General features: G+C 45.2%; 1 protein-coding gene across 1 annotated transcript in view; it reads left to right on the top strand.

Moving 5' to 3' along the window:
• SLC1A1 (solute carrier family 1 member 1) overlaps positions 1-23,859 on the top strand; it is a 90,389-nt gene extending 66,530 nt beyond the window's left edge. The window contains exons 8-12 of the mRNA XM_073542617.1: positions 342-449; positions 697-819; positions 1,482-1,676; positions 7,295-7,429; positions 21,623-23,859. Coding sequence (XP_073398718.1) covers positions 342-449; positions 697-819; positions 1,482-1,676; positions 7,295-7,429; positions 21,623-21,872 — 811 coding nt within the window. The 3' untranslated portion in view covers positions 21,873-23,859. The remainder of the gene's footprint in view (positions 1-341; positions 450-696; positions 820-1,481; positions 1,677-7,294; positions 7,430-21,622) is intronic.
• Positions 23,860-25,970: the final 2,111 nt, after the last annotated feature.

Raw genomic sequence — 25,970 nt, forward strand, 5'->3', positions numbered from 1 at the left:
ATGCATCTCTTGTTCCCTTCCCTCTAACATAGCCAGGGCAGAATTACTGCTCTCAGCCAACAATCAATTATTTCTCTGCATGATGGTTTAGCTATAGTCCTGTGGAAAACCAAAGGTAACAAAAGAGGAGCTGGGGGTGCCGGAAAGTAGGAGGCGGTTCAGACGGCACTCTCATCCAGCGGACATGGAATACTGACTTGGCTGCTGGACCAAGGTCCTGCGAATTTATTCACTAGTCTGTAATATAAATATATACCCACTAGTTTACATCAGACTGTCATTGTTACTACAAGGATAACTTTTTTTTTTTTAAATATATTTATTTCTTTGATACACTTTAGGTACATGCCCCTTGGTATCTTGTTTTTGATAGCAGGAAAGATAATTGAAGTTAATGACTGGGAGATATTCCGCAAGCTTGGTCTTTATATGGCAACGGTGCTCAGCGGGTATGTTTCCTATGTAATATTTATGAAACTGACATTTTAACTTTTCTGTTGATGGTAAAAATGTAAAAAACCTAACAAAATAGCATGTATACCTAATGCAATAGCAAGTAGTGCCCATAAAATGTATTCTTGTGCCCAAATATATTATTTTATGAACATGTACCTAGCTTCAAGTCTTGCTGATGGGTTAAAATGACTTTCATAGAAGCAGGTTAACACTTTCTTTATTTTGTGTCTTTTCTTACAGACTTGCCATTCATTCCATTATAGTGTTGCCACTTATTTATTTAGTAATAGTGCGGAAGAATCCTTTCCGCTTTGCAATGGGTATGGCACAAGCTCTCCTTACAGCACTTATGATATCATCCAGGTAAGTCATTCTTTTATTACATGTTCATTTTAGAAATCTTAGATGTTGTTTTTTGGGGTTTTTTTGCTTTTAACAGTATTAAAAAAAACAAAAGACTGCAGTGGAAATGCTTTATGACACTAATATGGCATAGAAGAGTTACAATATGAAGCAGCACTACAATTTGTGCCTCACTCATATTCGGGAAATCTTTGCATTAAAGCAGAAAGCATCACAAGTGAACTGAAAGATAGTTTTAGATGTCCTAATTGTGCAAAAAATGGAAGCAATATGTATACATCAGTACAAGATAAGTAAAGCTAAATTTGGAAATTATGCATTATTCTATGTGGATTTTAAGTGCAAACTGTTAAATGGGAAGCAGGTTTGTTGCCCCATCACTACCTTTACTGTAGGTTGTCTATAGCCGACCATGCTGGAAATCATGCTGAAAAGTATTGTTCTATAAAATTGGTACATCTTTTTTCCAACTTAATGTATATAGAATAATACATATGTCTTAGATCGACAAGGATAGGACTGAACCGGTCTGTACTGTGTGAGAAGTAGAGAGAACTAGTCTGATGTCCATAATGTGACTGACTAGCTACAATTAACTGCTTCTAGCAGTGCAGCCAAGCTCGGGCATATGTCTTTTAACATCATGTGTCAATGATTTTCAGCTCGGCAACTTTACCAGTAACTTTCCGCTGTGCTGAGGAAAAGAACCGGGTGGACAAGCGGATAACAAGATTTGTTCTACCAGTGGGAGCCACGATCAACATGGATGGCACAGCTCTGTATGAGGCAGTGGCAGCGGTGTTCATAGCACAGCTGAATGACATGAACCTGGACGTTGGTCAGATTGTCACAATTAGGTCTGTTGCATTAATCATGGCAAATCGCTTATGTGTTATTTGGTGGAAAGCCTTTAGCATGTCTTCATCATTAGCGCTAAAACACGATGTTCAGTCTTGACCCCTGGAAAGGTCGATTACCCGTGATCTACTACCATCCCACCCCCACAATAACAAACGACAGACCACATTTCTCTTGGATGTTAAAGGCCACAGAAGCAGCCAATTTCTTAATATATTTTCAATTAAAAGACACTTGGTGGGGTCCTCGAAATTCTAAAGTTGTAAGGTCTGGTGATTTCCCCCGGGCATTACCCCTTCTCCCCCACGCTTCCTCCTGCCTGTATTTTCTTTTAGCTCAGGAGCACCGTGAGTCCAAGGGGAAGAAGCTGCCTCCACCATTAACGGTATCACCCGAAATCACAACCATGTGACCCCGACATGTCATCGCCGGGTGTCACCCATTTCCATGTTAATGTGACCCCGACATTCCATCGCCGGGTGTCACCCGCCTATCACCAGACCACCATCACATAACCATCCAATGAAGGGAATTCATGCCTTTTAACGGATCCCCACCCCCAAATTTTTACCAACTTCAAGGACCCACCAACACCACACCGAGAGCACCCCCCATCAGGTGCTCGAGACCCCACCCACCAGCGCTGCTGTGGCCCTACGTATCCCTTCCTGCAATCCGCTGATCCACAGAGCCGTTCCAAAAGTGTTCAAGTGCACGCCGTCTGTCCTCCAAAATTCCTCCCCTTTCCCCTCCAAGTTCTCATGGCGTATTGCCACTCCCCCCCTATTTTCCACAAATCGTGATATTGCCTTATTAACCTTTTTTCCAGCTTTGCTAACCTTTTGCATCGACCTTGCCCCTCGCCAGACTTTTCTAGGTACGATGCTGGACCATACTATCTTCATTCTCGGAAAGGCTGCCCCCTGCTGTTTCAGGTCTTTCTTAATGCTGTCAATCAGTCCTTTGGCTGTGCGAGCCCCTAGGTCGCTACCTCCCAAGTGCAGCACAAGAATGTCCAGTGCCCCATGAAGCTGAACTGCTCTGCCCACCTCGTCACGTACCCTTCTCCATATCAGACCTCTAAAGCCTACCCACTTAATTACCGCCACTCCCTTTGGGTAACCTAACTGTCTGCCGCCGGCATGTCTGTCCACTTGTCGTGCTCCCCAGTACACGTAGGAGTGGCCAAATTCCAGATTATAAGTGGACCTTTTCCTGTAATAAAGCAAACATATGTGAGTGACACGGTTAGATACAAACTATGCACGCCAACCTCGCAATGTTGACTACTTTTCTTAAAGGACTCTTTCTGCCTCCGAATGTTCCTACTTGCCCCCTGACCTTTGCTATGCTGCCCCTGGCCTACTTAATGACCCGGAAGCCCCAACACCACCTTCCAAAGTCCGGGAGGACAGGGCATGCCCTCTTAGTCCGCTTCTGGAGCTAAGGCATGGAATCTTGCCCACTGGAAGCGGGAGAGTGCATCAGCTATGGAGTTAAATTCCCATGGTACATGCGACGCGGTGAATAGTGCATTGATTGACAAGCATTCCAATACCAGTTGCTGTAATACTCTAATTACTGGGGGTGAAGAGGCTGTTTTGTTATTTATAGCCATTACTACCCCCATGTTATCGCATTTGAAGCGGATTCTCCACAATGTCACCGCTACTAAAATAGGGAAAATCTCCAGTAATGCAATGTTCTTAACAAGGCCCGCTCCGACCCATTCCTTCGGCCATTCTGCTGCACACCATCGACCCTGAAAATAAGCTCCAAAACCGTAGCTCCCGGCTGCATCTGTGAATAAATCTATATCCGAGTTGCAGCAGACTTCCTCCATCATTAAAGATCGCCCGTTGTAATTCTCCAAGAATGTGCTCCAAACTGCCAGGTCTGCTTTGTTCTCCCATGACAATCGAACGTAATGATGGGGCAATTTTACTCCCGCTGTTGCTCCCGCCAACCTTCTGGAAAAAATCCTACCCATAGGCATCACACGACAAGCGAAGTTCAAGCTGCCTAGTAATGACTGCACCTCCCGAAGTCTCAATTTTTTGAGTTTCAAAGCCCGGTGTATCTCACTTCTCATGGCCAACACCTTATCTCCCGGAAGCCAACATTCCCACCGAACTGTATCAATAACTATGCCCAGGAAAGAAATACATGACGTTGGCCGTACCGTCTTTTCATGGGCCAAAGGGACCCCGAACTCCTTCACCACCCACTCTAGGCACCTCAAAATTACCTCACACACCTCTGAATGTGCAGGGCCTACACACCAAAAATCATCCAAATAGTGGATCAACGAGCTCCAACCAGAAATGTCTTTTACCACCCACTCTAAAAAACTGCTAAAGGCCTCGAACAACGAACAAGATAGAGAACATTCCATCGGTAGGCACCCATCAACAAAGAATTCCCCCTTCCAATAGCAACCGAGCAAATGCTGACTAACCGGATGCACCGGCAACAAACTAAACGCAGATTCAATGTCTGTCTTAGCCATCAGCGCGCCTTTTCCGCACTTCCTCACCCACTGCACCGCCTCATCAAATGATGTATATATCACCGAACATAATTCAGGGTCAATGCCGTCGTTCACGGACTTGCCACGTGGGTACAATAGGTGATGAATCATACGGAACTTGTTTGGTTCCTTCTTCGGCACAATGCCCAAAGGAGAAACCACCAAGTTCGACATGGGAGGAAGCTTAAACGGTCCTGCCATTCGGCCCAGCCGCACCTCCTTCTCTAATTTTTCTTTCACTACTCCGGATTGCTGATAAGCCGAATTCAGATTTTTTAATTTTCTTAACACTGGGAGAGCTGGGCCGGGAATTACAAAACCGTCTCTGAAGCCTCTGGTTAGTAGGTCTGCTTTGGGCTTATCAGGATACCTATTTAAATAGGGGAGCATCGCGTGCAGCTTGATTGGGGTCTGGCCCTTGACCATGGTTGGCTCCCTTCGCATTGGAGCTGTTCTTTTGGACACATCTACTAGCCCCGTGCGAGACTCCATTGCACCACGAACATTGATGTCTGAACTTGCTACTGGGCCCGAATATACATTGGCCCTCATTAAACTGCCAACATATGCCTTGTTTTTGGGTGCCGCTCCGGCCCTGCGTGTTCCCTGCCGTCTGACTACCTGTTCCGTAACCCCCTTGGCCGGTCCTGCCGGCCCCTCCCTGAAAGGGACCTCCATATCTGTTGCCATGGGCCATAATTTTTAACCAAAGTCCAATGTCTTTTTGATCCCATCTCATGGAAGGGTGAATAGCCTTCCGCTGACGAAACTGTTCGTCGTACCGTAGCCACGCTAGCCCCCCATATGCCCTGTACGCCTCCCCTATGGAGTCCATGTAACAAAATAGTTGCGAGCAGTTTTCTGGCGCTTTCTCCCCTATAATGCTGGCTAGGATCGCAAATGCTTGCCACCAATTTGAAAACGTTTGGAGAACCGACTGACTACGGCGCTTCTCTTCATCATCCTTTTTACCCCCTTCCTTACCTAGTCTCTCCAACCCCAGCCTATCCCTCAGTAATAATGAAAATATGTCAATATATTCCCCCCTCCAGATTTTTTTCTTTACCTCCCTCTTGGTGGGCACCTAAGGGGCCGGAAAATCAAATATACACTTGTCCCCGTGCCCTATCATCCAAATCACTATCGCCTCCCTCCTCTTCTGACGAATCATCTGACCCTAAAATGTAGCTCTCACCCTGGCTCTCCCCCACTTGTGGGGCGTATGGACGTGTCCATGCCGATAAGTGTGCTGGGCCTGCGTCTTCTAACTACTCCAGCGTCTTTTCTAGCCTTGATATCACCGCGTTTAACTCACTGCTAATTTGCTGAGGGGCTGACTCACTAACTTTTGCATTCTTTCCATGGGACCCTTGTCCGCCCTGCCCTTTCGACTACCCTTTTTCTTTCTACCCGTGCTGGCGCTGGGAGACAGACAGAACATGGAATGATTACCGGGCCACCGAGGCCCCGTTGTCCCTTCGGTCCCCACTACTCCGTCACCATCAGAGTCACTCTCCTCCTCCGATTGGCTCTGTGTCGTGTCCAGAAGTGGGCGTCCCGGCCATCCAACATCCCCGGCTGGCGTGGTTTCAGGCTCTGCACCTTCCTCATAATCGTAGTGGCAGTCCTCCCAGCGCAACAGGGACCCCCCGTGCTGGCAGGATCCCCCTCTGGATTTGACCCTCCCATTGGAATGCTGGCCCGTTACCTCCCTAGAGGGGCTCCTAGGCCGCCGCTGCGCCCGCACTGGCATTTCTAAGGCCAGCCTCTCTGGGGGCCTGGTCCTGCGTAATGGCCTTCTGGGCCTTGTGTCTTCAACCTGGTGCCCAGCGGTATCCGTTCTGCCTGTGCCGCTTTGCTGTCAGGCATTAGCTTGGCCTGCCCCCCTGAGTTGGTTCTTTTTTCAGGCACATTGGTGGCCAGCCTGACTTCCTGGGTCCTTAACGAAGGACCCTGGAAGCAAGATGGCGGCGCTCATAGCACGCAGGCCGGACGCCCTGCTTGGCTGCGCTGCGGCCGCCTGCTTTTTGTCCCATGGGCCCTGCCGGGGGATGGTCCTGGCATCGCGTCCCGCCCGCCCGTCTGCTTGTGAGTGCGGGCACATTTGTATCTTGGTTGGCGGCGGGGCTGCCGCGTTCCCCCCCTCGCCGTGGCCCGGCGCTGCCTCTTACCGGCCCGCCGGCGCCCCTGGCAACTGTGACGCTGCCTCCGCCTCCTTCCCTGCCTGCCCGTGCGTCAGGGCCCTCCGCTACTCTTAAGGGCGCGGTGGCGGCGGGAGCGCTGGCCTCCCCCATATCCACCCGCCCGCCTGCTTCCGCTGTGCCCTCCTGATTCCCTGCGCGGGAGTGCCCGACCTGTTCCCACTGGCTGACGTCAGAACCCACCCGCTGAAGGACGTTAACTGCTGCGTGTCCCTCATCTCTGCGAGCCCCCACCCTGCGTCCCAGGATGCCGCTAATCGCTGCCTTCAACCAACCCGGGGGTCTTGTCCTGGCCTCCGCCTGCAGTGTCCCAATAAGGTCCTCCATACCAGGTGAGTGGGGGGTTCCTTGTTGTCGTCTTGTTCCCTGAGTGTCTGTGGAGAAAGAGAACCCCCCTAAGCCCTGTCCCGTCCTTTTAACCCCTTCTTACAATGCCTCCTCCCCTTGCCCTGTGTCATATCCTCCTTGTCTATTATCAAATGCCCTTCTTCCTATCCCCCGCTGCCCACCCCCCTCCTTTCCCCTGGTCATTTACTCCCTTGCAGCGTCGTGCCCGTCTCCCACTATACTGTCCTTCACGTCCACCGGGTACTTTATCACTGCATAGCCTTACCAAAGTATAGTATGTAAAACCTAAGAACTTGCCAGTTATATCTTTTTTATACATCTTTTATTATTGATTATTGTGTTATCTTATTTACAGAATGCCAATTATTAAAAGATTTGCACCATGTTTGAAAGCTACTCACTATTCCTAGGATAGGGGATAATTTCCTGATCCCTGAGTGTCTGACCTCCCCATGAATAGGAGATAACTACCAAATTTGGAATACACCCTTTAAATCAAACTTGTGTTTTTACTAGCCACTTCCATTTTTTTTTACAGTGTGACAGCAACTGCAGCCAGCGTAGGAGCGGCCGGCGTCCCTCAGGCCGGCTTGGTTACAATGGTGATCGTTCTAAGTGCTGTGGGGCTTCCCGCAGAGGATGTCACTCTGATCATCGCTGTTGACTGGCTTCTGTAAGTGCACTGTATATTAGCATATATTTTGTGTACTGCTAACAATCTACATCTTCTGGGTCTGCAATCACTGTAACTTCTTCCTGCCGCTTATTTGAAGGTAACATCGGCACCAAAATATGAAGGACAACAATTCATTTCTCAAGTGACAGTTTATTGACTTCTGATCGAATAAACATACGACATTTCCACCACTATGGTCTTTGTAAAGAGTATCTGTGCAAAATGAAATGTAGATACATTATGTAAGCTGTACATACATGTAACACATGATCATAACTCGATTTAAACAGCATCCACTGTATATTCTTTTCTAAAATGAATAGTTACTGTACCTTTCTTGGAAATCTACTATATTTTGTGAAGATTCCTTGAATAAATATGATCATGTAAGCAATTCGCAAAGCCACTAAAAAAGACTCAAAGTCTCCAAAAATTCGATTTAAACAGCAGACAAAAAGGCAGCAACAATTACCTGCCCAGATCTTGGAACAAATGCACTGCAGGGTGCAGCCAGCCCATAAAGCAAGATGTCAGCAACACAGGTGCAAAATACCAGAACAACAGCCACTCTCCACATACCCATTCCTGGAGGGGGTGACTGCCCAGTATACAAATGCACAATAAAGGCCCGCATAGAGCGTTGTTCACACAAAGGTACCGCACAGTGTCTGGTTCACAGCCTATTAGTCACGCCCCTACTCTTCGATTAGGTGGGCTGGCTCTCAATGCATCCCAGTGTGAACACCCCTCATGCGAGACCACACGTTTTTGGGCTTGGCTGCATCCCGAAAAATACAATGCACAAAATACAAAAATAGTGAGGTATTAGCTGATATTTTGTCCCCACGCTTACAGGTCCCTACACTAAACCAATTAGCAAAGCCACTAAAGAAGACTCAAAGTCTCCAAAAATTCAATTTTTGTATTTTTTTGCACTATGTTTTTCGGGGTGCATCCAAGCCCAAACACGTCTGGTCTCACATGAGGGGTGTTCACACTGGGATGCATTGAGGGTGTGCTGACCAGCCCGCCTAATCGAAGAGTAGGGGCGTGACTAATAGGCTGTGAACCAGACACTGTGCGGTACCTTTGTGTGAACAGCGCCCTATGCGGTCCTTTATTGTGCAATTGTGTACTGGGCAGTCACCCCCTCCAGGAATGGGTATGTGGAGAGTGGCTGTTGATCTGGTATTTTGCACCTGTGTTGCTGACATCTTGCTTTATGGGCTGGCTGCACCCTGTAGTGCATTTGTTCCAAGATCTGGGCAGGTAATTGTTGCTGCCTTTTTGTCTGCTGTTTAAATTGAATTTTTGGAGACTTTGAGTCTTTTTTAGTGGCTTTGCGAATTGGTTACATGATCAGAATTATTCAAGGAATCTTCACAAAATATAGTAGATTTCCAAGAAGGTACGGTAACTATTCATTTTAGAAAAGAATATACAGTGGATGAAATAAGTATTAAACATGTCACCAATCTTCTACGTAAATATATTTCTAAAAGTGCTACTGACATGAAATTCTCCTCAGATGTCAGCAACAACCCATCCAATGAACACAGGCAAATCAAACTATAGATGGGCATAAATGATACGTTATGTGTAATAATGAGAAGTGAATAATTATGATCATGTGTTCATGTATTGTAAATTTATATATATTCTCTGTACAGGCCACACAATTTCTGTACACCGTATTTTGCACAGGTCGCCTTGACAAAGACAATAGTGGTCGAAATATCAGATGTACATGTCTGTTTATATTGGTTGGAGATCAATAAAACGTCACTTGAGCAATGAATTGTTGTTATTCATGGTTCAGTGCCGCAGTTACCTTCAGATATCACTGACCGAGGTTATTCTTCTAGGCACGAATTACATGCAGTAGCGCGTAACTAGCTCTTTCTTCCGGTCTGTGCCGTGTCTCATCTGTGCATTTTGTTTTTTTACTCCCTTTCATCCCAGAGCTAAGGGTACGTGTCCATGATCAGGAATAGCAGTGTTTTTTACGCACCTCACCTGCGCTGCGTCCAAAACGCTGCGTTCTACAAGCACAAGTGGATGAGATTTGTAGAAATCCCATGCCCATTGTGCTTCTATTTCATAACTCACCCGCGGTGCGGGATTACGAGCCGCGGCACGTCAGTTTCCACAGTAGCATGTATTGGATGCGGTAAATACGCATTGTTCAATGAACATATGCGGATTTAACTGTGTGAATAAACTCTGTGTTTTGGACACAGCGAAAATATGCTATTTCCTGATCGTGGGCACGTACCCTCACTTTTTTTCCCGCCATCTTTTGCTGGCCGAGATGTAGTTTTAAATTACACATTTTAATTTTACCAGACAGTGTCCAAAAAAATGGGGAAAAAAAATTACATGTACGGTAAAATTGGGAGGAAAAAAAAAACAAAAAAAAAAAACACACACTTCCGGTGTTGTTTTTTTTTATTTTGTTTATATGGATTTCATTGTCCAGTAAAATGACCTAATAACAAGATCCTTAAGATAAGAACGATTTTGGCGATACCACACTTGCTCCAGTCTGCTCTGTTAGGGTCATATAAATGAGAGCAAGATTGAACTGTAGTGCACAGACTGGCTGGTGGCTCTCCTGACCCGAGCTTGACAGCTTCATGGGGTCGGGAGAGCCGCCAGCCAGTCTGTGCATTGTGTTCTGAATTTGCTTTGTTCTATACGGCAGTCGGACTGCTGTGCCTTTAGTGGCAGTTATCGCAGCCAGCACCCACCCAGTATGGGAGAAGTTCAGTTGCTGAGCCTCTTCATAGACGTGCATTTAGCTCACGTCAGGAAGGGGTTAAAGCTGAAAATGACTCTCTAAAAACATAGGAAAAATAGCTGTGTTCCCAGGCAACTAGTCAGATATTATTGTAGAACATGGAAGAAAGCAATTTCATAATGCACTGGTGAGCCATGTAAAGAAGGTATTTCTTAAGTTAATTTTTAAATGTTCCATCCTTGACCTGTAGCTTGCAGGTGGCACATTATCACTCAGTTTATAACCCTGCTTATTACAGTATTACAGTCACTGGGAATTGTGCACAGTTATATTACTGAAGATAAAAAGGTCACAGACGTATCACCATGACCTCCAATTTCATTTCTTCACAGCTTAAAACATTTATATTTATGACTGAGAATAACAGTTGCAACATTAATATTTAAGGGCTGCAAAGTCAGTAGATGTAAGGTTTTTATTTGTAGCAACTTGGATGTGTGTATAAAGTTGTCTACACATAGTCACACATGTGAAAGAGGAAAGGGAACAGATCCGACCATATAGTCCAATACAAAGGGGTGGTGAAAAAGTTGTAAGTTTATTAACAGTCAGGTGATAACAAGGAAAATCAGAGCAATGCCGAATAAACTTAAAAACAGTGATAAAAACAAGGGGCGCAAATGGTAACAAATCAGTGTTTAGGGGAAAGCAAGGGTACATACAGTCATGCTGTAGTCAATTGAGAACTAAGGGTGTATAATCCATGTGGAGAGGATACCATAGCCATAGCATCCTCACACAGTATAGGTCAAAATGTATTGCAAAAAAGTTGCCAAAAAGTGTAGATGCAAGTGACTCGCCCCCAGAGGCCGTGGGGTACTCGGTGCCGGGCCCATTGATTTCAATGGGAGATGTCACAGTGGCAGTGACCCGGTCCGTGGCCTCAGGCAGTCAATGTAAAAGGGGTAGAGTGATGGGGATAAAGTTATTGAGATGATTCATGACGCCACCTGTGGTTTCTGGTCAGTTTGGCCAGCGCTGCAGGGTTCCTTCTCTGGGACAGATGGTGTGGTGCAGCAATGATGTTGAAGCTCCCCACAGGTGGAGCTGTAGTCCCAGGGCAGTAGTAATAGGTGTGGAGGTAGATGATGCAGTGTTAAGCACAGAGATGTAGCAGGGCTAGACGAGTGGCGCAGGAATACGTGGAGGACACAAGGGCTTGTAGTTCCAAGGCTTTACTCACAGTCTGTTGCGCATACAGATGCCCACTTCGGTGCTGTCTCCTTCAGGTCAGGGGCTCAGCCAACTCCCAGGCAAGATAGAGTACACCTTTCCAGAACTCCTCCAACATATGCCTTTCCTGAACGTCTCCTCACTAGCGCCTAAACTGAAGTACTTGTAGTTGTGAATTAAACGCAAGTTCCTCCTTCTAGATGTTACTTGGAACTCCACTCGTATGGCAGATAGCTGTAGCCCGCTTCAGGGACTTCCTACTCTCAGGTCCCGACTCACACACGTTGCTATTGTGCCCACGAGTCTTAGGTGGGAAAAAAGTGATGACAACTTCTATTCCTCCAGTTTCTGCTGCAGGACCATCAGAATCCATACAGCTTCGGATACCGGACTCCGAACCATGCGCTTTAACTTAAGGAAGGGCTCTGCGCTCACCCTTGTCCCCAGTTCTCTTCTCCCCACATTCCGTACTAATCTATCTTCCTTCTGAAGAATTAGGCTCTTGCTCTTTCTCGTGTGAACAGCTCCAGATCACAGGAGTCTGCTGCAGCACTTGCTTTCACTCCATCCCTCTTTGGGGATCTTCTCTCTCTCACTGACACTTTCCTAATCTTCTTCCGCTCTCTGTGCAGTCTAAGCTCCACCCGCTTCCCCAGCACCCTTCGTGAACCAAAGCAGCTGACTTACAGGGTGCTCCGCTATTCTAAAGTGTCTGTGCTGAGTTCAGGTGTTGGAGTGTGGTCAGGCGTCTCCACCTTATCTGGATAGTGGAGGATGTGTTTTTAATCCATTTTTTCCCTTGCTTTTGCATGGTTTGAGAGACCCCACCCCTCTCTTGTGTGACATGCACATAAAGAGCCGCCTTACACCACGTGCCCATATAGGAAGTGCCTGTCTTAATCCTGTTCATTTAGACACTGTTCATATGTTCAGGTTTTAAATACATTAGATAGGGACTGCTCCAAAAAGGGTTACCTTGACGAGGTGGAGTGGCTTGGTATACACTTTTTTTCAAAAAAAGTATTGACTAAATACCCTGTATTTGTTGTCATCTTTTTACCAGCACTTGCTGATCATTGTCATATTTTTTACTGCAGGGTATTTTTGCACATTTTTTGTTCTGTGCTTTCTTTTTGTGTTTCAGTCAGTGGGTGGTGTGAACACTGTCCGACCGACTTGTTCAGATTTGTGCATGTCACATGTGTTTTTAATCCATTTTTTTCCTTGCTTTTGCATGGTTTGAGAGACCCCACCCCTCGCTTGTGTGACATGCACATAAAGAGCCATCTTACACCACGTGCCCATACTAGGAAGCGCCTGTCTTAATCCTGTTCATATGTTCAGGTTTTAAATACATTAGATAGGGACTGCTCCATTAAGGGTTACCTTGCCGAGGTGGAGTGGCTTGGTATACACTTTTTTGCAAAAAAATGTATCGACTAAATACCCTGTATTTGTTGTCATCTTTTTACCAGCACTTGCTGATATTCATATTTTTTTACTGCAGGGTATTTTTGCATTAGGAACATACAAAATTTTAATTTAACAACAGTACTGCCAGCAGTAAACATTACTTATATTACTATAAAACATCTTCTCCAAAAGAGAGACACTTTTCACTTTTAACATTACTTAAAATAACTTTATTTTTGCTACTACTGTCTGAAGTGCTACGTTGGTGACGACCGCTGACCCTGGTTCGTCACTTGGATTCAAATCTTCACATTTTTATTAAGCATTGTTCCTAAGCTGGATTCTGCAAGATATTCACTCCTAATCAGATAGCTAAACATTGCTACCAACATTGTTTTATAAGGCACAATATAAAAGACTTCACGGTAAAACAACAATAATTCTTGCAAGAGCTGGACACCGCTCCCAGCCGGGATTTCTTGCAGTGTCCCTGGTGCTGAAGCAGAACTTCAGGTCTGAGGTAGTCCTTTGTTGAGGTTTGAGTAAAACCAAGAGGGAGCACCTTAAGAGGCGCAAACTATTTACAGGAAAGTTTTCATGATCGCTCAGTCTCTGTATCAGAGCAGATTAATGCCAAACTGAGGCTAGAAAAACAGAATCAAACAAGGAGGGCACAACAGTGCCCATACCCTCCTGGGTAACAGTTCAGTTCAGTCACTTTGGAATGTACTTAGGGGTTTCCCCCCTGGGGTGGTGGAAGCAGGTTTCTTTTGCTTCCAGGGGAGTTTGTCAGGGTGTCCACTCCCTGGCGGCATAACATATTGTCCATAGTCCTCCTGTTGGGCTTGGGGAATGGCTGCCCTGGTCTTTGGCTTGACAGCCGGTAGAACCACTGCCTGTTTCACAGCAGGGGCAGCCACTTGAACCAGAGGGTGTTTCACTTCAATGGATGTGGCCTGCTTGGCTTTGGTGGATACAGGCACCACTGTAGGAACTGCCTCTGCCGGAGGAATGTAAGCCTGTCCTTTTTCATAGGCCACTCTGAACTCCTCCGGGATGCAGCGCACATTCAGGGCATACCAGCCGCGTAGCCCCTCATGGCAGGTAAATGTCACATAATCTCCCCGGTGTAGATCACGGGCGGGGTGTCCCCTCCGGAGGTGGGACTCTACGACTCACGAATAGGTCCGAGATTCTTTGGGGATCCGAGATGAAACCAAATCCCCTTTCCAGATTAAAATTCAGGACCTGACCCCATCCTGCCAAGTCCCGGGGACCATAGTGCCCAGCACGGGCCTTTTGTCTCTTGTCAAGGTCAGGGCTCAGTACTGCCAGCCTCCGTTGCTCCTGCTCCCGCTGTTCCGCTGCCAGCTTGCGGATCTGCTGCTGGCAGTAGGTTTCTTCCTCCTCTCGGGACCGGCCTCTGCCAACAGTGGACAGAGGCACCACTGCCAGGGGTTCTGGTGTTTCCCCCCAGGGACTAGTATCCCAGTCCCAGGCCAGATCCAGCACAACCTTCCCGGACGTTAGGGCGGACGGGAACTCAGGGGTCTCCCCAGCTGCATGGGCGGCGGTCATACCTGAAGCTTCCCGGTGGTGTTTTGGCTCTGGTGCAGGCACTGGACGGCAGCCAGTGGCAGCGGTGGTTTTTGGAACTGCCCGGTCAGCGGGCGGCGACTGGAGTGGAGCTGGTGCCGGATCTGGGTCTGCGGAGTCCTTCGGTGGGACCTGCGGCCAGGTCCGGGCAGGAACACAGTCTCTGCTTCATAGTCAGCTTTTGGGCCCTCAGGTAACTCCTCCTGGCAGCCAGCACCCAGCGGCGGTATCAGCGTGGAGGTGCTGGCGGGCACTGCCGGTGGCATCGCAGCGGCTGTAGGTTTCACAGATGCTGCTTGGGGAAAAACTGTTGCAGCCGTGGCAGGTACCGTTTCTGCAGGCCCCTCCTGGGTGCACTGCTAATCCAAGGTCTGCAGAGCCTCCTGCTTCAGCCGCAGGCTGTGGTTCAGCATAGCGATCTCCTCTTCTAATTGCTGACGGTCCATCACGGAAGCGGGGCTGGAGCCTTCAACTAGTGCGCCAGGGAAGGCAAACTCCTCTTCCTCGCGCTCTTCAGGTCTCCGTCCTTCCATCATGGCGTCCTCTCTTCTCTCTGGGCTCCCTTCCCGCCTCACATCTCTGCTCCTCCTTCCTGGGGCGGCACCTCCTTCCTCTTCCTCCATACCAAGCCAGTATACAAACCCCTCTGGGGGTGGGCCATGTTGCTGTTGCATAGAAGTTCAGGCAGGGGAGGCCCAGGACAGTTCACACTCTTTTCTTAGGGCCACCCATGTTGTCACGCCCTTCTTCACCGCGCTGGCGGCCATTTTGAGAGTCCATTTTACAGTCTATCATTTTGGTTCTTTCGCACATTTTCAGCAGTATCCAATGTAATAAATCTTCAGCACAAAGGACCCGGTGGTACCGGGTTTCGTCATCCTGTTCGTGACACCAAAGTTTGACTCGCCCCCAGAAGTCATGGGGTATTCGGTGCCGGCCCCGTTGATTTCAAAGAGAGATGTCACAGTGGCAGTGACCCGGTCCGTGGCCTCAGGCAGTCACAGTAAAAGGGGTAGAGTGATGGGGATAAAGTTATTGAGATGATTCGTGACCCCACCTGTGGTTTCTGGTCAGTTTGGCCAGCGCTGCAGGGTTGCTTCTCTGGGACAGATGGTGTGGTGCAGCAATGATGTTGAAGCTCCCCACAGGTGGAGCTGTAGTCCCAGGGCAGTAGTAATAGGTGTGGAGGTAGATGATGTAGCAGGGCTAGACGAGTGGCACAGGAATACGTGGAGGACAAGGGCTTGTAGTTCCAAGGCTTTACTCACAGTCTGTTGCGCATACAGATGCCCACTTCGGTGCCATCTCCTCCAGGTCAGGGGCTCAGCCAACTCCCAGGCAAGATAGAGTACACCTTTCCAGCACTCCTCCAGCATATGCCTTTCCTGAACGTCTCCTCACTAGCGCCTAAACTGAAGTAGTTGTGAATTAAACTCAAGTTCCTCCTTCTAGATGTTACCTGGAACTCCACTCGTACGGCAGATAGCTGTAGCCCGCTTCGGGGACTTCCTACTCTCTCAGGTTCCGGCTCACACATATTGCTATTGTGCCCCCGAGTCTTAGGTGGGAATAAAGTGGTGACAACTTCTATTCCTCCGGTTTCTGCTGCAGGACCATCAGAATCCATACAACTTCGGATACCGGACTCCGAACCATGCTCTTTAACTTAAGGAAGGGCTCTGCGCTCACCCTTGTCCCCAGTTCTCTTCTCCCCACATTCCATACTAATTTATCTTCCTTCTGAAGAATTAGGCTTTCTCTTGCTCTTTCCCATGTCAGCAGCTCCAGATCACAGGAGTCTGCTGCAGCACTTGCTTTCACTCCATCCCTCTCCGGGGATCTTCTCTCTCTCACTGACCCTTTCCTAATCTTCTTCCGCTCTCTGTGCAGTCTATGCTCCGCCCGCTAATCCCAGCACACTTCGTGAACCAAAGCAGCTGACTTACAGGGTGCTCCGCTATTCTAAAGTGTCTGTGCTGGGTGCAGGTGTTGGAGTGTGGTCAGGCGTCTCCACCTTACCTGGATAGTGGGGTACCACACCTCAGGAGGAGGTGCAGTACCTCTGTGGTGACTGAACCCTCAGGGGCACCACACAAGCGTAGCTAGAGTATGGCAGGTATATTGCAAAATATTATGGGCAAGCTGGGCTGTCAGTGTTATGAGTGACAGTCCAGCCGCCCAATCAGAGGCAGGGATGTGCTGGGCTGTCAGTATTTTGAGTGACACCTCAGCTGCCCAATCAGCTGAGCCTGCAGGGCAAGATTTTATTCAGGTGTTACCCTTCAGGGTGATTACCTGGCTATTTAGCTGGCTGGCAATAGTCAGACCATTAGCAGTCGTAGCCTTGCTCGGTGGTGTGTTTGCTCTGTGTTCTGACATTCTGATCTTTGTTGCCAGGCCTCAGATTTGCCTAGATGATTACTTTTTGTATTACCCCTTTATCCTTTGACTTAAGGCCCCGTCACACACAGCGATCTCATTAGTGAGATCGCTGATTTTGTGATGCCAGCGAGATCAGTGTGTGTGACAGGGATCAGTGACCGCCCCCCCCTGCAGGGTATCGCTGATCGTGCTCGATCGGCCTGGGCCATTTTTTGATCGCTGGTCTCCCGCTGGCCAGCACGTGTGGCAGCGAGAGACCAGCGATCAGCGACGCTGGACGCTGGTTTCTAATGTAAACGTCGTAAACGTCTAATGTAAACGTCCGCGGCTCCTGGATACCCGATATTTACATTAGAAACCAACTTGCTTGCTGGTTCTGATCGCTGGAGGGGCTGTCTAACGATGTCCCAGTGATCCCATCCATGTCGGATCGTTGGTGGGATCACTGGGACATCATTATGTGTAACGGGGCCTTTACTCTGATCTTAATTGTTTGACCCCGGACTTTGACCGTTCGTTTAGATTATCCCTTTTGTCTTTGACATACTTTTCTAGCATTTGACCTTGGACTCCTTGACTTCCCCACCTCACGGCTTGTTCATGAGAAGTGACTCAGCTTCTCACAGGAAAGCTGGCATTGAATTTACGATTTTTTTGCACTTTCTTTCGTTTAAAGTAATGTTACTTAGACCTTATTTCTATAAGTAGTATCCAGTTTTGGCTAACAAATAGTATAAGATATACAAAATAAGAAACGGTTAAAGAGTCGGGAAAATAAGGTGAAAAGTTTATAAAGATTCAAACAAATAGATGTAAATTAAAGGGAATCTGTTAGCAGTTTTTTGCTATGTAATCTGACAGCAGCATGATGTAGAAATAGAGACCCTGATTCTACCAACATATCATTTAGTTTAACCCCTTAGTGACCACCAATAAGTCTTTTTACTGACCTGAGATATGGGAGCATAGCACACCCATACAGATGACAATCCAGCAGCTGTTGGCTGTACACCATAGCTGACAGCTTGCTGCATCACTCACTATCATTGTTGGCACCCGACCATAGCGGTTTAATTCCTTAAATGCGGCGGTCAATAGTGACTACAGCGTCTAAATGATTAAGAGCGTGCAGGGGCTTCCTCTTTGGCACCCTGAGATCTTGATTGTGTGGTCCTGAGGTTTGCCATGGTAGTTCGTGGCCAAATAACCGCCTTAGAGTCTGGCGGCTACAGTGGCCTGTTCAGAAGTTATAAAAATTTAGTTGGTAAAAATAAACTTTTTCAATTCTGTCATGCTACTTTGCATTAATTCCTGAAAAAGCACCTGAAGGGTTAATGAAGTACTTTAAACCAATTTTGAATATATTGAGGTGTGCAGTTTTCCAATATGTAGGACTCCCAAAATCACTTCAAAACAGAACAGGTCCTAATAAAAATAAGTTTAGTAAATTTTCTTGAAAAATTACTGCTAAAATGCTAACAAAATAAAACATTTTACAAATGGTGCTGATGTAAAGCAGACATGAAGGAAACTTTATTCAGGTTTTTGTGTGGTATAACTATTTGGATTAAAGGGATAATCAATCAAAGTTTGAAAACTGATCATTTTTTAAAATGTTTGTAAAATTTTTGATATTTTTATAAATTTAAGCAAAACTTATCAACTTAAATTCATCAGTATCATGAATTATATTGTGTTATAAAAAAAAATTCTCAAAATTCATGGGATACACACGTGGTCAAAATTGTTGGTACAAGAGGAAAAAAAAAAAAATTGATCCAGCTTGAGACGGAGGCGGCTGCAATTTTACAAAGCTTTATTGGACAACTTAAAATATGTTGGTTCTTTAAAAATCTCTTATAGCAAACACCAAGCACACCAGTGAGGAGGATCAACGCGTTTCAACTAAAAAAAAGTCTTAGTCATGATTGTTGGTACCACTTGTTTAATGACAAAAAAACCCACAATGGTGACAGAAATAACTTGAATCTGACAAAAGTAATAATAAATCAAAAATCTATGAAAATGAACAAATGAAAGTCAGACATTGCTTTTCAACCATGCTTCCACAGAATAAAAAAAATAAATAAATGAAACTCCTCAAATAGGCCTGGACCAAAATGATGGTACCCCTGAAAATAATGTGACAAAAGGGACATGTTAAATCAAGGTGTGTCCACTAATTAGCATCACAGGTGTCTACAATCTTGGACTCAGTGAGTTGGCCTGTTTAGAGGACTACAGGTGCTCACTGTGCTGTTTGGTGACATGGTGTGTATCACACTCAACATGGACCAGAGGAAGTGAAGGAAAGAGTTGTCTCAGTAGATTAGAAAGAAAATTATAGACAAACTTGTTAATGGTAAAGTTATAAGACCATCTCCAAGCAGCTAGATGCTCCTGTGACTACAGTTGCACATATTATTCAGAAATATAATCTCCATGGGACTGTAGCCAACCTCCCTGGATGTGGCTGCAGGAGGAAAATTGATGAAAAGTCAAAGAGATGGATAACACGAATGGTAACAAAAGAGCCTAGAAAAACTTCTAAACAGAATGAAGGTGAACTTCAAGCTCAAGGAACATCAGTGTCAGATCGCACCATCTGCCGTTGTATGAGCCAAAGTGGACTTCATGGGAGACGAACAAGGAGGACACCATTGTAAAAAAAAGAAAATCATAAAAAAGCCAGACTGGAATTTTCCAAACTACATGTTGACAAGCCACAAAGCTTCTGGGAGAATGTCCTATGGACAGATGAGACACAAATTGAACTTTTTGGCAAGACACATCAGCTCTATGTTCACAGATGCAAAAATGAAGCATATCAAGAAAAGAACACTGTCCCTACTGTGAAACATGGAGGAGACTCATGTTTTGGGGCTGCTTTACTGCATCTGGCTCAGGATGTCTAGAATCTGTGCAGGGTACAATGAAATCTCAAGACAATCATGGGATTCTAGAGAGAAATGTGCTGCCCAGTGTCAGAAAGCTTGGTCTCAGTCGCAGGTCATGGGTCTTGCAACAGGATAATGACCCAAAACACACAGCAAATCACCCAAGAATGGCTAAGAGGAAAACATTGGACTTTTCTGAATAGGCTTTCTACGAGCCCTGTCCTAAATCCTATTGATCATCTTTGGAAAGAGCTGAAACATGCCGTCTGGAAAAAGCAACCTTCAAACACGAGACAACTGGAGCAGCTTGCTCTTGAGGAGTGGGCCAAAATACCTGTTGAGAGGTGCAGAAGTCTCATTGACAGTAACAAGAATTGTTTGATTGCAGTGATTGCCTCAAAAGGTTGTGCAGCAAAATATTAAGTTAAGGGTACCATCATTTTTAACCAAGCCTATTTCATGTTTTATTTTTTTTTTAATTCTTGTTGAAAAGCAATGTCTGATTTTCATTTTCATAGATTTTTTTATTATTAATTTTGTCAGATTCAAGTTACGGTATTTCTGTGACCATTGTGGGTTTTTCTGTCATTGAACGAAGGGTACCAATAATTTTGACCACGTGTGTATGTAGAAGCATTTCAGAGTTATTAATGCATAAACTGACAATGGTCAGATTTTTGAAAATTTAGCCCGGTCACTAAGAGGTTATTGGGTTCAAAAGTTGTAATAGAATCAGAGTTTACTCTGCTAAAGATTTAACAGAGCTCGGAATGTTGAGACCTGTTTATCTCCCCCCCCACCACCACCACTGATTAGCGGCTTTTTTAATTCACTGTATATTGAAAGGAAACTGTTAATCGGTGGTTTGGACAGAGTTGTACTAGGAGGCATGAGGCCAGCTTGTCCTGTAGTGATAATAATCTCCTACTGAAAAAACACTGATGGTACTTAAACAGGAAAATACAGCCCAGTAAGTGACACATCACTCTAATCAGGGCCTGTTCCCCTGCATCATGATGCTCTCAGATTACATTAGGCTCCATCTTGATTTTCCTCTGACTTGGCTACATATTAAGTGGAGACTAGCTATCTATAACATCACACAGAGAGGAGGAGATCCTGCTCCCCTGTGTCTCCGTAGAAACCTATCTAAGGGTACCGTTACACCTAGCGATGCACCAGCGATCCCGACCAGCGATATGACGCGGTCAGGATCGCTGGTGCATCGCTAGGTGGTCGCCAGTGAGCTGCCACACAGGCAGATCTCACCAGCGACATCGCTGGGGACGGGGATCGCTACTTACCTGTCAGACGCCGCGATCCTGCGTCCTCCCGCCCGGCTCCACGCGTCGCTCGTCGGCGCCACAGGAAGCGCCGCAGGAAGTGACCGACGAGGAATGGTCCAGGAGCTTCTCGCGCGATCAGCGATAACCAGCGGGGGGGAGCTGGTCGGAGGTAAGCATCACATGCAGCGATATCGCTAGTAATATCGCTGCAACGTCACAAAATCGGTGACTTTACAGCGATATTGCTAGCGATATCGCAGTGTGTAACGGGGGCTTAAGCAGTAGCAACATGGAGAACTTTAGGACTGACTCCCTCCAGCAACTCCTCTCTACTTCTCCCCCTTTCACCCTCTCCTCTCCATAGACTTCTATGTGGAGCAGCTATAACCTGATCCCTCAATGAGCTGCTAACCTGGATTTTACCAGTGACTTGAGAGTAAGTGATCAGTACAGGAGGCAGGGAAAGGAGTCTGATATGTGGCGAAAGTGGTATTTTCCTATAGTAAATATTTTACAATGTTTATTTTTGCTTGTATTGAAAAAAAGATATTCCAATGATTAATCTCTAACTTAACGTAATGCAGTTCTCTGTGTAGTTACTGACCATCAGTACGCAATGTAAGTAAACATTTTTGTTTTGTAGGGATCGATTTAGGACCATGGTAAATGTTCTTGGTGATGCGTATGGAACTGGGATAGTAGAGAAGCTGTCCAAGAAAGAATTGGAGCAAATGGATATCACATCAGAAGTCAACATCGCCAACCCTTTTGCCATTGAGCCAAGTATACTGAAAAACGAGGAGGACAGCGAGGTGAAAAAGTCTTATGTGAACGGAGGATTTGCTGTGGACAAGTCGGATAATATATCTTTTACTCAGACATCACAATTCTGAATGAGCGAGGGGAGCTGAGCGCACGTGGACTTTATGGAACATTAAGTGTAATAAAATGACATTTTCCTCTTCAATATTTGGACTAGATTGCCTCTTGCCAGCAGGAGAAATGGAAAGGAGATCTGTAAAATACTGTACTTTTTCTTTTATAAGGGGGCATGACGTGCCCAATATTTTGGAATGTATTACGAGTTAGCATGTTCTTTACCTGGATTATGGCATCTAGGTCAGTAATGTGAATCTTTTGCATTAGCTCTTTTGAAGCACAGCCTCATGTCCTTTTTATCTCTCGTGTCCTCTACATTTGGAATAACTGGCCATCGAGGTAAGATGGGAGATGCCTTAGGTATATCCTATCCTGTAAACTTTCACATGGATAAGGATCCAGAGAGTGTGTGTTTGTACCTTACTGTGGTTTCTCATCATGGTTGTTCCTTAAGCATATGGCTACCTATTTACCCCTCATTATTAATCTTTAGCATTTTTCTAAGCTTATTGACACTTTTTGAGTATTGGCTCGTAAAGGACCAGTGTCAAAAAAACACCATCATGGGATTATCAGATGTTTACATTACACCTTTCCATACCAGGTCTTATCTTTTATACCTTGTGGACCTTTAAACAAAAATGCCTTGAAAAAGTGTCACACACTGCAACATTTTCTGTATACTGTGGTCATATTTAATTTTTATGTCCAAAGAGAAGAAAGATTCACTTTTATGCTGTCTTCCAATTGATCTTTGTGGAGAAAGACGGGATATTTGCTTGTCTAGAACCATGCAATACGAGGAAAATGATCATACATGCATCTTTGGGAAGCATGTACGCGTTGAGGTAACCCACTGTAGAGCGTGCCAGGTTGGGGATTGGAGATGTGCTCTTCTCATACTGTTAATGATTCTCATTACAGTTAAATGTGCCATATAAATGTCTCCGCAGAAAGCCACCAGCCCTGATATCTATTCTACACGTCAATAAGACATGAGGTGGGCGGAAGTAATGACCCATCTCGTGTTTGCCGATTATAGCCGGTAAACTCACAGCAAAACACGCATGTAAAAACTATAAAAAAAATAACTATTTACAACAGTATATAACCATTGAGAAACATATTAATCTGTATGTGTGCACTTTAAGAGTTCAGATGAACAAGACCAGATGTATCTAGGATTGTTCTTCTGGTCTTAGTTTGATTTGTATGGATGATGATGATGATGATGATGATGATTTCTATAGATAATCTGAAATGACTGTAATTACATAGCTGGTCTATACTTCTTTCTTTGAGTTTTTAATAGGAGATTTTTTTTTCCACGACAGAGCTGAGAAGTTGTGGCCGTTTAGAAGGGGTTGAATAATTCAGTATTAGCAGGTCGTATACTACTTTGCCTTAGCATGGTAGACATGCCAATATAAACTTTTGCCAAATAAACCTGAATCGTTTATAATAAAACACCTATGAGAAAAGAGCTCCTTCTATGCCGATCCTACGGGACCACCAGCGTCTACAACAGTAGGACACGATTCTCGAAGCCTCCTCAATTTCCATTCTTGTTGTCACAGGATGGAGATTATGTCTTAGGTTTCTGACTGGTGACAAAAGATTTTACATCTTTAAAAAGTGTTCATAACGACTCAGTTTTGTTGAGTTTCATCACTGTGAAGATAAATGTGTCAGGAAAGAGAACTTAGCACTTCAAGTCCAACACTGAAAAGACGAACTAACCACCGAGATGGCAAATGCTCTCTTTTACTCATGTGAACCTATTGAAATTAGGATACGTGCTTTAATATTTTCTGTAAGAGAGCTATTTATAATTATACATAGCTGATGTGATGGAAAAACTATGGATTTATATCTATAGTTTTTTTTATTTAATTTAGCATAATCCATTTTCTTGTCTTCTGTATCATAAAAATTGCCCTTTTTTCATAGTGCCTCCAAAAATGTGAACGTTTTCTCAATATTAAAACATTTTGATGTGCATTATTTCTCTTTAACCCCTGTAAGGACTAGGCCTAGTTTGGCCTTACGTCTACACATCTTTTTTGTTTTCTCATTGTTTTGTTCCAGGAGCCATAGAGTTATGAAAGCCTGTTTTTCGCAGGATGAGTGACAGATGTCAATGGCGGCATTTTGAGGTACTTAAAGGGAATCTGCCACCCCTTTTTTGTGATATCATGTAAAGATATCACCCTATTGTGCGTCCCATAAGGATTCTTTTAGGATTTTTTATTTCCCCCCGACCCCGCACCTTTGATGCAAAAATACCTTTGTTATGTTGGTGAAGAGGTATGCAAATCGCCGCGGCCCCCTCCTCGGATTGCTGAGCGTAATCTTCATCTGTGAATATCACAGATAACGTTGTTTGCAGTGCTTGTGCATTCGAAGAGGCCTCTGGCGCCTGCGCAGTATGCTTTGCCCAACTGTGGGCGAAGCATATAAGCGGTACTCCGCATGTGCTGGGATTTTCAAGCGCGGTCTATGGCCCCGGAAGTGTGTCCTGCATGTGAAGACTTCCGGGGCATAGTCCGCGCTGGAAAATCCCGGCGCATGCGCAGGACCACTTATATGCTTAGCCCACCGTTGGGCAAAGCATACTGCGCAGGCGCCAGAGGCCTCTTTGAATGCACAAGCGCGGCAAACAACGTTATATGTGATATTCACAGATCAAGATTATGCTCAGCAAGCAGAGGAGGGGGGGAAAGAAGCAAACTAAGCCACGCCCATCGGACCGGACCGCGGCGATTTGCATACCTCTTCACCAACATAGCAAAGGTATTTTTGCATCAAAGGTGCGGGGTTGGGGGGGGAATAAAAAATCCTAAAAGAATCCTTAAGGGACGCACAATAGGGTGATATCACTAAAAAGGGGTGTGACAGATTCCCTTTAATATCTAAGCTTTTATTAGCACTTTATGGGAATGGGAAAAAAATTGGAAAAAAACAGCAATTATGTTTTTTGACAATTAAAATGATACGCTTTTCGTTGGCTACATAGATGAAGATTTCATTTAATTCTGCAGGTCAGCATGATTATGAGGATTCCAAATTGATGTAGTTTTATCCATATTTTATTACTTTTGTACAAAAAGTATTGTTTGAAACAAAAGTCATTATTAGGTTGCCATATGCTGAGAGCAATAAGTTTAAAATTTTTCTGTCAACTGAGCAAAAAACAGCAATTCTGGCTTAGTTTCCTGTTTTTCTTTTTTCAGGGGGTATCGTGCTCAGAATGTAGGGTAAATACATTAGTGATATAGTCTTACAGTGTTCATCGCTATAATTGCAGTGAAGACCCAGTTTAGAACTTTTCATGTTTTACTACTTTTAAAATCGCTTTTTAAAAAAGTGAATATTTTAACTTTTTCATTTTCTTACAGATCTATGTAAGGACCTGTTTTTGTGGAATAAGCTGTAGATTTTTTGTATATTATTTTATGATACGTAAGACTTTTTTGATTATTATTTAATTTTAGTTATAGTTTTACATATTTTTTGTGACGTTTATCATGTGGGATAAATAATTATAGATATGTTGTACTATTATACGGCTGCAGCTAAATTAGAGTTTTTTGAGGCGGGGTGTTTTTATTTTTAAATATATGGGTTTTTTTTCTTTTTTTACACTTTAAGCGTTTTTTTTTTTTTTTTTTACAGTATTTGTTAGTCCTACAAGGGGGCTTGAACGTGCAATCCATCGATCACATAGATAATGTGCTGAACTACATATGTAGTGCAGTGTACTATCAAGCCTAGCAGTGTTACACTGACAGGCTGCCTAATACACCTTGCCCTGGTACAATCTATGAGGCTGCGTGCACACGCTGCGGATTCCGCTGCGTTTCCGCAGCGGTTTTGGCCGCTGCGGACCCGCAGCAGTTTTAGCTGCTGTGTACAGTACCATTCAAATGAATGGGAAAAAAAAAACTGCTGTGTAGACGCTGCGGAAAAATCCGCGCGGATTTGCTGCGGTTTTGAATCCGCAGAAAGAATTACATGTCAATTCTTTCTGCGGAAACCGCTGCGGGTTCCTATCTCCACCATTGTGGAGATAGTGAATCCGCAGGACCAAACCGCAGGCAAAACCGCAGATA

The sequence above is a fragment of the Dendrobates tinctorius genome, unplaced genomic scaffold, assembly GCF_039654945.1.
Source record: "Dendrobates tinctorius isolate UK_male_01 unplaced genomic scaffold, ASM3965494v1 ptg000128l, whole genome shotgun sequence".
Lineage (NCBI taxonomy): Eukaryota > Metazoa > Chordata > Amphibia > Anura > Dendrobatidae > Dendrobates > Dendrobates tinctorius.